Source organism: Symphodus melops (genome assembly GCF_947650265.1).
Source record: "Symphodus melops genome assembly, chromosome: 14".
Lineage (NCBI taxonomy): Eukaryota > Metazoa > Chordata > Actinopteri > Labriformes > Labridae > Symphodus > Symphodus melops.
In genome coordinates this window covers 2,537,155-2,548,963 of record NC_136704.1, presented here as the reverse complement: position 1 = coordinate 2,548,963, position 11,809 = coordinate 2,537,155, and the positions used below count along the sequence as shown (strand labels likewise).

At 41.1% G+C, this 11,809-nt stretch overlaps 1 protein-coding gene across 3 annotated transcripts; it reads right to left on the bottom strand.

Moving 5' to 3' along the window:
• Nucleotides 1-5,843: 5,843 nt before the first annotated feature.
• LOC306835274 (uncharacterized protein) lies at nucleotides 5,844-10,280 on the bottom strand. Of its 3 annotated transcripts, none has more exons than XM_079361729.1 (6): nucleotides 10,126-10,280; nucleotides 8,611-8,975; nucleotides 8,386-8,503; nucleotides 6,690-6,897; nucleotides 6,375-6,516; nucleotides 5,844-6,263 (listed from the first exon to the last, which is right to left on the bottom strand). In XM_079361729.1, the coding sequence occupies exons 1-4, from the start codon at nucleotides 10,132-10,134 to the stop codon at nucleotides 6,775-6,777; spliced, it is 615 nt and encodes a 204-aa protein (XP_079217855.1). In that variant the 5' UTR covers nucleotides 10,135-10,280; the 3' UTR covers nucleotides 5,844-6,263; nucleotides 6,375-6,516; nucleotides 6,690-6,774. The 3 variants fall into 3 exon arrangements, with proteins under 3 accessions (XP_079217855.1, XP_079217856.1, XP_079217857.1); XM_079361730.1 differs by having other exon boundaries at nucleotides 5,844-6,185; XM_079361731.1 differs by lacking the exons at nucleotides 5,844-6,263; nucleotides 6,375-6,516; nucleotides 6,690-6,897 and adding an exon at nucleotides 6,931-7,046.
• Between the last annotated feature and the right edge of the window lie 1,529 nt (nucleotides 10,281-11,809).

Genomic DNA, 11,809 nt, shown 5'->3' with positions numbered 1-11,809 from the left:
CATATGGTTGCTCTAGATGAAACACCGGAGTGTATTTGGTTGCATCATAAAGTAGCCTCTCCCTCTTGAAGCTGAATCTTTAGGAGGTGCAGCTCTAAGTCTTATTAACTCTATCATCTGCTGTTGTTTATGTGAGCGTAAGTGATGTAAGATGTGTATCTCCCATCTGGGGAGCGATACACTATTACAACCATTACAGTACATTACAGTAAAACCAGGCATTTCAACTAGTTCTGCTTTTACTGATTCTGGGATGCCTGCTACTAGGACTGCTTGTTTGAACTGAAGCTATGCCCCCCTAGTACAACCTTATATTAAGAACATGCCAAAAAGATTAGCACCATCTAATTTGACTTTTACCCCAAATTTTTGTGTACAGTTTGTCAGTCATATCAGTAAAATGTCCAGTCTAATTGTTTAAACATCACTCGTAAACAGTCTAGAAATAGTTGAAATGTCAGCAAGGTGAACATATTATAAAGTTTAAATTATTTACTAAGCTATGGGGCCAAATTAAAGTAATTTTTGGTGTTCTATTTTAACAATGTAAAAAACAAAGTCAGAATGGGTTGTTTGTATAATCAATGCATGCAAATAAGTACTAGTGATCTACGACAGCTACCTCATTTCCTGCGCTCCTTGAATTAATCAATGCTTAAATTTAGCTATATAATATGTCTATATAACAACAAGAAAAAAACACTATAAAACATGAACACATTTAACTACATAAAAACAAAGCAACAACAGTGAGGACTGTGGGGTAATACTGAATGGGCTAAGAAAGGGTGGGGACTTCTTCTCTCCTGTAAAACACCCTATCTAATCTCTCCTTTAAAGATACTGATCAACTCAGTGCACAAAGTCAACAAGCACACAGACCAGAGCCCCACTCTTCCAATCAACAGCCAAAACCCAAAATGTATCTTTTAGCAGTTAAAAAGGAACTATGCAAATGTATAGTTCATTTGTTTAAAACCTTTTAGAAGAGTTTTAAAAGATTTCCCCCTCTCCTTCAGTAAATGTTCCACTATTATTGCCTATTTAATAACACCAAAATTCTATTTATCAATCACACTCAAACAAAATAATCACACAGGCCTTCACACACATGATTTACCACACAGCACACAAACACACATCTACTCAGCACAGCACTCACACACACACATCCAAAAACTCCACCAGCACACACACATCTACTCACAGGTTTACCAGGTAGAGCTAAAGGTGTTGCTCAAAATACCCGTAACAGGGTAGAAGAAATAACCCCTACCTTTCCCCTTTCCACTCTCTGAACCAGTGAGAGAAAAGAGAAAAGGGGGTCCGATGGACGAAAAAAAAAATATATTTCTAAATATTTGTACTTAAGGAGCAGAACTTAAGTTCAAATTAACGCACAACAAAAAACACTATATACACGTGAACAGCAGAAAATGTATAGACGCAATGCTCTATTTGGAGTCCTAACTGGCAAGCTTCTACAGCAGTCCTAATGACAACTGCGGCCAGTCACTGGGGGTTCTATCCCAGACTCACAAACAGTTTTAATACACTTCTGCTGGTTCACCGCCTCCCCAATGATCCCACACACAGTTCTCTGTCAACTGAAATGACTAGCGCTCAACCTGTTGCCTTCTTTACATTGTCATTCAGCGTCAAAAGAAAAGACCCAGCCCAACATTTATCCCAGCCAGTCTCTCGCCCCTGGCTTTCTAACCAGTCTCTCGCCCCTGGTTTCCTAGTCAGTCTCTCGCCCCTGATTTTCTTACCAGTCTCTCGCCACTGGATTCACAGCCAGTCTCTCGCCCCTGACTTCTCTTCGTACGGCCTTCTGTTCGATCGCTTACTTGTATTCTTGATTCATTTTTCTAAATTTAGACATTAACACCGTCTATACCCAAACCAGACACCGATAATTTAGATTTTCCAATGTGCACAATTTTATGGAAAAGGTTTGTGTCCACCTTTGGTATTTGTGAGGCCTCTCAATGTCTGGACAGGTCTGGACGTTGTACCATAGACTGCAATGCAGTCATTCTACTACCTTAAGAAATTAATACATTTGAATGAAAGATATTTAAAAATTTTTTTTAGAAATTAATCAATACTTACGTCCTCCGTCAAACCTCATCCCCCATCGTCGGGGTCACCAAGTGAAGGATAAAAGTTGCTATTTCATCCTTTTCCTATGTTGTTAATAGAAATCTGACTCCTTTAAATAATTACCTCAAATCTCTGCGCATTCTTTTGATGGGATGAGAGGAATGACTGGAGGCGTCTCTTTCAGGTTAACAGAGTTTATTAACCCGATGAATCAAGAATAGAAGTTTCAGAGTCTCTGGGTTCAAACCACGCGTCCCTGACAACAGACAGATGCTGGATCAGTTCACGAAGTCTGAACCACGACTATCTTTCCCTGAACCCTTTTATACTTTAGACAGAGATTATCTAACAAAATTATGCATTTGAGAATGTGCGGTGTCCTTCCTCCAATTGGGCAGCTTTCCAGATTATGCGCCTCCTGATGTTTGGTTCTGCTTCTCTCATTGGTGCATCATACTCCAGAATCCTTTGTCCTATCTGTAGGGGAAGACACATCCTGCCTGGCCTGTTTCTTATCACAGGAAGATGTCTAGCCTAGTCATCATTTCCTTTTAAGCAACAAACCATTTGAGTGATTATCTATCAAGGCCCACTGAACCTATCAATGTGGATGAGTGATTAACTATTCAGGGCCTTAAACTAAACCTATGTTTGATTTGGTGGTGAGTGATTTATTTTAAAGGGCCACATGAAACACATGTTGGAATGTGTAATCACTTCTGCAAGCCCTCTTCACAGAATACCTTTAACCTCTGAACTGAAATGTCAAACAATTGGATTAAAACACTTAGAGTAAAACATGATATAACAACTGATATAATATAAATGTGAACAACAATCATTCATACTGTAAATATCAAACCTTTCCTTTGGACCGGGTGATGAAACTTTATTGCAGTAAGCACATTGAATATAAGCAGAAAGAGGCCTAATATTCTATCAGGTACCAATCTGATGAACCAATCACAGCCTCCCTGTCTCCCTGCTCGTTCTCTACCTCTTGCGTGCTCTAGCTCACATTCAAAGCTCGTCCCTGATGACGGAGTTTATACTGAGAGTTTACTGACCGCTGAATGACACATGAAACGACGTTGTTTCTACATGAAGAGATGAGCTGAGGTCACCTTCTGGAGCAACGGCAGTAGGCCATGTAAGTGAGGGGGCGTGGCTTCAGAGGGAGCACAGAGGGGAGGGGGAGGGTGTAGACAGAGCACTGAGGGAATGCGACTTTTTACATTTCAGTTATTTAAATTCACCAAACCTGCCTTTAAGTGTAATGTGGACATTTTAAGTTTTCAATTTAACCATCAGCTCTTACAGCGTGAGAAACGGCGATATTATCGGTCACATCAAGATTCAAGCGGCCCAGAAATCTGAACTGACGAGCAGGTTGCCATCAGTGTTGCTTCACACAGTATACCTGCACGGTAAATATACTGTGTGTGTGTGTGTGTTTGTGCGTGTGTGTGTTTTAAGAGTGGCCTCTGTGTCTGCATGTCGGTTACACTCTGTTCGCTTCATCCTTGGAGTCTGTAATAGAAATGATCCTGAATGGATGAATAAACTGCTGCACTGAAGGGAAATGAACGTGTTCATGTCTGAAGGTCTGGTGCTCGGCGAGAGATTTAATGGTGTGTTGAGAGACTACAAGCCACAAAGAGTGCAAATGTGGCGTGTGGGTTGAAGTGTTGGTCTGCAGGTACAGTCTCCCAGGCACAAGGTTTTATAAAAAGGCTGCACTTTAAAAAGTCAGTTTGAACTACTGCAGTGACCTCTGGAGAGACCGGTGAGCCGGAAAGGTACCTCAGAAAGAACAGACAGTGATATAGTCCTTCTCCTGATTCTCCTGACATCTGATTTCTTCTCAAGCTGTCACAAGAAACTGAGGTCACGTTTGATGGACGACAGACAGACATCTAAAAAATGCAGTCAAAGAAATATATATATTTTTTTTTTCAGGTGAATTGTTTGGATTGGTAATCCAATTAAATCCTTAACACAGACACCATGCCGAGTCTGACGCATTTATTTTTCTATTAATTGCGAAGAGCCGAAAAAGTAAAAAAAAAAAAAAGACAAAATGGACTTACCATGTTTCCACTCACATGTACCTCCACAGGCAAATCAACTGTAAATCCATTAAATCTTATGGGAATCTCCTTGATATCTGATGTGGCTGAGAAAATCCCCCCTTCGTAATATTTTGGTCCAATGGACAAAAAAAAAACTGAACTTCAGGATTTCAGAGACAGATGCAAATTTCGTACGAAAAAAACCGTACACAATGTGCATGGTTTCTGCACATTAGAGTTTTTATCAGTTTGTGGTAAAATAAAAATGGATACAATAAAAACAGACTGTGAAATGACCTTAATATATTATCATGCTTGAATGGAAACCATGGAGGTTTTCTCCCAGCAGAGGTTACTCATGACACCGTTTCGTCTCCCTCCATCAAATTACATCTCTTGCTTGTAATTTTACTCCAAAGCTTCCTCCCTTATTGCCTCGCCGGCTGTGTCCCCGGGGGAATCAGGTCCCAATTTGAGCAGGTTTGTGCAATATAGGCTCCTGTGGATTGTTTGTTTATTGGCTGCAGGCTGTCTGTCAGGTTGGTCGTTTCTGTTCAGATGAGGTTTTGTGAGAAACTTTGTGTCCTAAAGGGGAAGAAGCTCAATGTGTGTCACTCTCAGGAGAAGATCTGCTGCCTGACAGATGAACTACAGCAAGAACGTTTATGCCGAGGAAAGTTTTTAAAGACATCTGCACATAATGAAATCCTCTTTTTGTTTTATTCTGCTGTTTACATGTTTGGCCTTGTAGTCAAAGATGCAGTCTCTACACCAGAGGTCGGGAACCTTTTTTGCTGAGGGAGCCAAAAAAGTCACATATTTTGAATTTTATTTCTGTGAGAGCCATCCTATATTTTGACCGTTTCATCAATGAAATGTTATCATTGCATATTAGACACACTGCGGTCCCTGCTCTCTGCACAAATGTGAATTCCTCTGTCCATTCATGCTGAAGTGTACGGTACTCCTCATCTCTTTTTCTTTTCCCCATCTTCTTCGGGTTTGCTCTGCATCAAGCAGCGAGCTGATTTACTGATTAAAACGGCAGGAAGTGTACGCTAATATAGCTATTTACCGCATATAAGTCCCATACGTAAAGTCGAAGGACAGCTGTGATTGGCTCCAGACCAGCGCAACTCTAAACAAGTGCGGTAAAAAACGATAATAATGTATGGTGGTTTGTTTTTTTTTAAAGATTATTTTAACACTATGATTTCTGTAACATTTTACTTGAATATCAGTGGATTTATTTACTACTTTTTGTGTAAAGAAATGCCAGTTGAAATTTATCTGAGAGCCAGATGCAGTCATCAAAAGAGCCACATCTGGCTCGCGAGCCAAAGGTTCCCGACCCACTTAAAGGTGCATTCAGTCAGCCGTGTAGTGAATGAAGTAGTAAAATGATCCTCTGTGATCAGACATGAAGGAAACATGTTATGTTGAGATAGCTCTCTGCAATGATTAGAATTTAGACTGTAGTACCCATTTCAAACACTAGGTGTCAGAGTTACATATTACTCCTTTAAATCTACACAAACAGAACAAGTCTGTAACTAAGAACACTTATAAATGTTATGCTAAAAGATCCTTAATTACACATTTTCAGTGAAACGTGTTTCCACACTTTAAATTCAACATGAATAGTAAAAACCATAAAAACCTGGATTTTTTAGTTATTTTTCTGACATTTTAATCTTTGGCGTGAGGCAGTAACAACGGGCCCAGAGCAGGCTGTCAGTGCTTGGGCTCCGGAGTTAGAAGGTACACACACACACACACACACACACACACACACACACACACACACACACACACACACACAAACGAGTGTGTTCAAACTGAAAAGTCCTTGATGAAAACAGAACACTGTGTCTGATCGACTTCATGTGTGTTTAAGTTTCTGCAGGTTAACCGTTAAAAGCTGAAGTTGGAGGTCTGGTTGATGGCGGCCGGTTTAGTGAGTAGATTTCTGAGGTGGAGGTCGACGGTGCAGCTTTCTTCCACTTCCTGCAGGTGTAGGCGACGGTGATGGTAAATTAATGGTTGAAGAGGAGTAGGTGATGAAGATTCATCAAGGCGAGCACACTGGAAATAAATGTGATCATATAAATGTTAAAGTTCTGCCAAGCTCGTGAGTTTCTAAAATGTTGAAGAAAGTTGGTTACTTTCTTGTTTTTATTAAGATATGTGACTTACTTTAGTTTTTGATTGTATTGACAAAGTTCGATGTTTCTGGCTGAAGATGCTCCTCATGGTGAACACGCTGTTTGTGACGCCGGCCTCAGAAGCCACAAAGCTGATCCTGTCCTCTCTGAACGTGACGTGTTGAGGATGTGGTCTGTAAAAAAACATCCAACATGACATTAAAGAGTGAGAAACTTTGCTGCAGGAGACATAAAGTGACAACAACAGGAAGTGATATCTAAAATAACAGCAGTCACATTTCAGTAATAATCAAGCTAATGCTAATCTCCCCTGAATATTAAAGTAGGAGATGAGGCTGCAGCTTACTTGACTTTCAGTAGAAGAAGAGTGCAGACAGGAGCTGAAGCTTCATCCTGTATTTCAGGAAGTCTGCAGGCAGAAGCTGGAGCTTTCACAGGTAGAGGTCAATGCTACAGGATGGGTGCAGAACCTTCAGCTGGATTTGGACAGCAGGTGGAGGCTTCTGACCCAGGAAGAGGCAGAGAGGGAAGTTTCTGCTTTCTTTTGTACCTGTCTACACCGGTGAAGGAAACAGAGCAGGTTATTTAAAGAAGCAAGAAGAATCTGAGGATGGAGGCAGCGGCTGTTGCTTTCTCCTTGATGTTTGGGATTCCCTCTCTTTCAGAACCTTGCTGACTGAAATCCTGACCGTAGTTGACTCCTCTAAATAGTGTGGCATAAGTGTATAATGTATGTAATAAGGCATAAATGTGTGACATAAGTTCTTTAAACATGTTGGAAACACAATGCAGGAACTGGCAGAGTTAAAAAGTTCAGCTTCAGGGTGCAGCTGTCTATTTTGCAGACAGGAAGCTGCAGGTTGGGTTTTACATTGTGTCTTAGTCTTTGATGTGGTTAGAGTATAAAGCTCCTCTCAGTCTGTCTGCAGACGGAGGAAGCTGCAGGTTGCTGACAAAAGCTTCAAGGTGGAAGTCTTAGCGGCATATTTCTGCCTGATGCAACCAGTAGAGACGACATTACAGGTTGCATGCAGGAGTTAGAGGACACAGCTGGTGTCAAAGTTGGCTTCAAGGGTCATGTGCAGTTATACACCTGTGCAGGTTGAGGTGATATTTGCTTGCAAAGGCCCTCAGTGGAGGTTTGATATGAGTCTGTCTGCCAGGATGCAGGTGGAGGAAGCTGCATGTTTCTGACAGAGGTTGAAGGTAAAGCTTGGTTGAGGAATCAGAGACTGGTGTTGTAGTTTGAGGCCTCAGATCCTCAGGTGGAGGCAGACTGGTTTCTAGATGTTGTCATGGTAGCTCTTAGCAAGCAGCATCTGCAGGTGGAGGAAACTGCAGGCTGCTCACAAAGGCTTCAAGATGGAGGATTAATATAGACGATTCTGTCAGATGCAACGAGCTAAGATGACTTTTCAGGTTGCAGACAAGAGTTAGAGGACATAGTTGGTGTAGAAGTTGGCTTTTAGAGTCATTTGTAAGAATCTACAGGTGGAGTTTGTAGTGATATTTTAATGCAGATTCCTTAGTTGGAGGTTTGATATCCACATATCTGTAAGAGCCTGCAGGTGGAGGAAGCTGCAGGATCCTTGCAGAGGTATCAAGTTGACCAATAAGGTGAATATTGTAGTTCTAGCTTCGAGCTTGGAGGTAGAGCTAAGCTAAAGCTAATGGTTGTAGGTAGAGAATTTGTATTTGGCTGTGTGCAGGTGGAGGTGTTAGCAGCAGAGGACTGATGGCAGTGTTTAGATTTTAAGAGTGATGGAAGATCCTCCTGCTGCTTGCTGTCAAATGTATTTATCCCAGGAGGTGCTTAAGGTGGAGTCTTGATTTAAGAGCTTTAATCTAAGTCACTAAAAGTCTATTAATCTATTCTAATATTTACAGCTGCATTTTGGTCTTTGTATGCAGCATCTTCTTTCGTTTTAGTTTGACTTCTTGGCTCTTTTACGGGGCGAGTGTTCAGGACTCGGCTCTCCAATCGTGTCGATATCAAACAGTGGAGGATAGACGCCGCGTCCGTATGACACGTCGACACTCACCTGTCCGTCTTCGTCCTCTGACTCTGTGAAAGAGGGACGGTCCAGTGATTCCCACAGCTTCTGTTTGAGCCGACGTCCCAGGTCTAAACTGTAGGGACGAACCCGGCCACTCTTGTATCTGTGAGGACAGGAGGGAACACAAATATAGTTAATATTAATAATTACATATAAATCAAAAATTCAGATTTTTAGCAATGAGTGATTCATTATTTTATGGAAACATACCGAAGGAGATCATCTGCCACTTCATGGTAGATGATCTGGAACTCGTCCACTGAGCGGTTGTGAACAGCCAGAGGACCCGTGTCAGGAGGGCTCGGCTGGTCCTCGGTGGAGGCCGGGAGGCTTCGGGGAAACTTTGATGCCACCGGCAGGTCAGCAGGTGGGATGGTGGCAGAAAGAGGCCTGGAGAGGAAGTCCGTCTCCACTGGAGGTTGAGCAGGAGGACGGGGCTCAGAGCTCCTCTTCCTCTTCTGACGGAGGTTTTCAGCAGAGGGCTGCGGCCTCGTGCTGCTGGCTTCAGGCTTCTCCGCACGCCGTGCAGAGATTCTTCGCCTCCAGTAGTTATGGTCTCTCAGGTGGACAGGACACTGCAACAACAACACAGACACCGTACATGAAACCTCTATGATGTAAATGTTAAAATGACACGAGGCAGAGAGTTTGGATCTCTGTCTTTTAGCTTTACATAAAAGAGCAGCAAAATTCAGTTTGTTCACCTTCAAAACAAAAAGTCCTGGATGTCATATTTGTGAGTGGGAACTGAAATCACAGTGTAATGGTGTTTTTTCTCGTGCTCTAAACTCCTCTGTTTGTTATTCTGCACACTCGAGTTGATACTGTGAATATGTCCAACGTGTTCGTACGTAGCATTGATATAAAGGCCAAACACCGTCATTATATAGAAGCTCTCAATAAAGAAACCTCAGGCCAGAGGAACTTCTCATATCTATAAACTCTGGGAGTAATGTGTGTGTCTGATCACACTCAGTCACATTTTACAACCTGTACTTGGACACAGAATAAAAATAACCACTTCAATATGAGCCCTGAATTCAGCTAATGAAGCTCCACTTACACTGATAAAAATATTCTGCGAGACCTACTTCAAAAGATTAAGGCAACTTTTTGCATAATTTCTTTATGTTGATCAAGCAAGATCGCTCTTTGTTTAAACTACTTTTTCTTTTTTTACATGAAAAAGAAAGTCCAAGTAAAGTGTACGTAATTTTGTCAAGTAGATTAAGCAAAACTAAACTTTGTATAAACTACACATTGTTGTTGTCAATGACATTTGCAAGTATAACCAACTTGATTATATCATGTAGATTAAACAAAACTAGTCTTTGTACATTACTTATAATCAGGGGCCTTTATAAAGGAAATAATCAACTTTATGCAAAAAAAATCCTCCTTAACGATTTAATTTTAGTCGACGTAAAGTCCCTGCAAATCTGCTGAGATAAGAATTATACTAATATATTTACGTATTCTTAAATGATTCATTTTGTTGATGTGTTTACTTTAAAACTTAATATTACATCTGGAGGACGTAGCTTAGCATCACTGACAGCGTGTGGAGTTAGATTATTTACTAACCTGCCCAGAAGGCCTAAAACACGCGTGTTGGTGCATCTTTAGCGTGTACACATGTAGTAAATATTCTCGCATTAATGACTGAGCGTCCACACACATTTAAAAGTAAAACAAATAAAAGTTCTAAAATGTTTATAATCTCACATTTTCCATGACGGTGGCTCGTTTATTTTCTGTCCTCTGGGAGTCTTTCGTTCTTCTCAGGATGAAGAAATTTTCAGTCGAATCGGAAACTTTTTGGGACAAATCGTCGAGATAAAAGTTGTGTGACCTTTCTCTTGGCTGTTTGGATGATGAGTGAGTCCAAATGTTGTTTTGATTCAAAGGATGCACCAGGAGACGCTGCCTAGCAACCGAGCATTCTCACCTGCACGTCTGTTCTAGAATGTCATGAAGTTTCATCCAATCAGAGCGCAGAATGACCCAGACTGTTTCCGTGTATGGAAATGAATTATTATTAATAATCAAGAATATAGATACAGGCAACATGGCAGTGAGATATCTACTGAATTAGTTCATAGCATGACCTCACTGCATCATCAGATATTAAAGGGGACAAATCCACCTCAGTGTTTTTGAACATTTATCTGGGTAAAGCCTGGTTCACACGGCAGGATAATTACGTCGATTTTGGCCCCAATTCTCCCCTTCCGATAATCTTAAGGACGCCCTGATCATCATAAAATAATCTTAGAAGATCACCCTGCTGTGTGCGGTGTGTTAAGACTGCTCTTGTCGGGACCGCTCCGATCTCAAATCGGGGATATTAGGATAGGATATAACTTTATTGATCCCCAATGGGGAAATTCAGGCGTTACAGCAGCAGCAGTGCAGAATCAAAACAAAGAGTCAAAAATAAAATAAAATAATAACATAAACATGAATACAGTCCAGGTAGAAAGGGGGGTATATACAGAGGACTATAGTGTGGTGGACTCAGCAGGACAATAAAAGAGATAGTATACTGTGCAGTAAATGGCATGTTAAAGTGACCAGTGATGAATTTAAAGTGGCATTTGTGATCAGAAGGTTATGTAAACAGTATTGACCGTTATAAGTAATAAGTTATAAGTATAATTTATATAGTGCAGTTTTGACTAGAGTATAGATATATAGTTATAAGAATATAAGAGTCTAATGTAATATATAATATAGATAGTATAGACATATAGGGAGTTGAAGACCTCGCTAACAGAGGGTTCAGCCAGACGTTCCCAGCAGACCCTCACTACACGTTTGGGCCTGCCGAGTCTGACCGGCTTCCTCCCCTGCCAGCGCATCCAACTCACCACCAGGTGGTGATCAGTTGACAGCTCAGCCCCTCTCTTCACCCGAGTGTCCGAGACACACGGCCGAAGGTCAGATGACACGACCACAAAGTCTATCATCGCCCTCCGGCCGAGAGTGTCCTGGTGCCACGTGCACTTACAGTATGGACATCCCTGTGCTCGAACATGGTGTTTGTTATCTGGTTCAGATCAGAGAGGCCGTTCATCTCAATCACCCCCAGATCTCACTGTTATTGCCCATGTTGTGAAATTATTAGTGTTATTATTAACACACATCGTAATAAAAACAGGGCACCACCTGGCTGACCAAGAACAACTATGTTAATAATTATGGGAATTAATAAGTTATTAATTATGAAATTTTGATGAAGTTATTAATTATGAATTCCATCAACCTCATATCTGAAATTATGAATTCCGGATCAATCAGCAACCGGAAATCACACGAACAAGCTTCTGAGTTTTATGTGCAGAATTTAATGAAAGAAAAAGTGAACAATATCAGAATAATGGCATGAATGAAATTGCGTTATGAACGT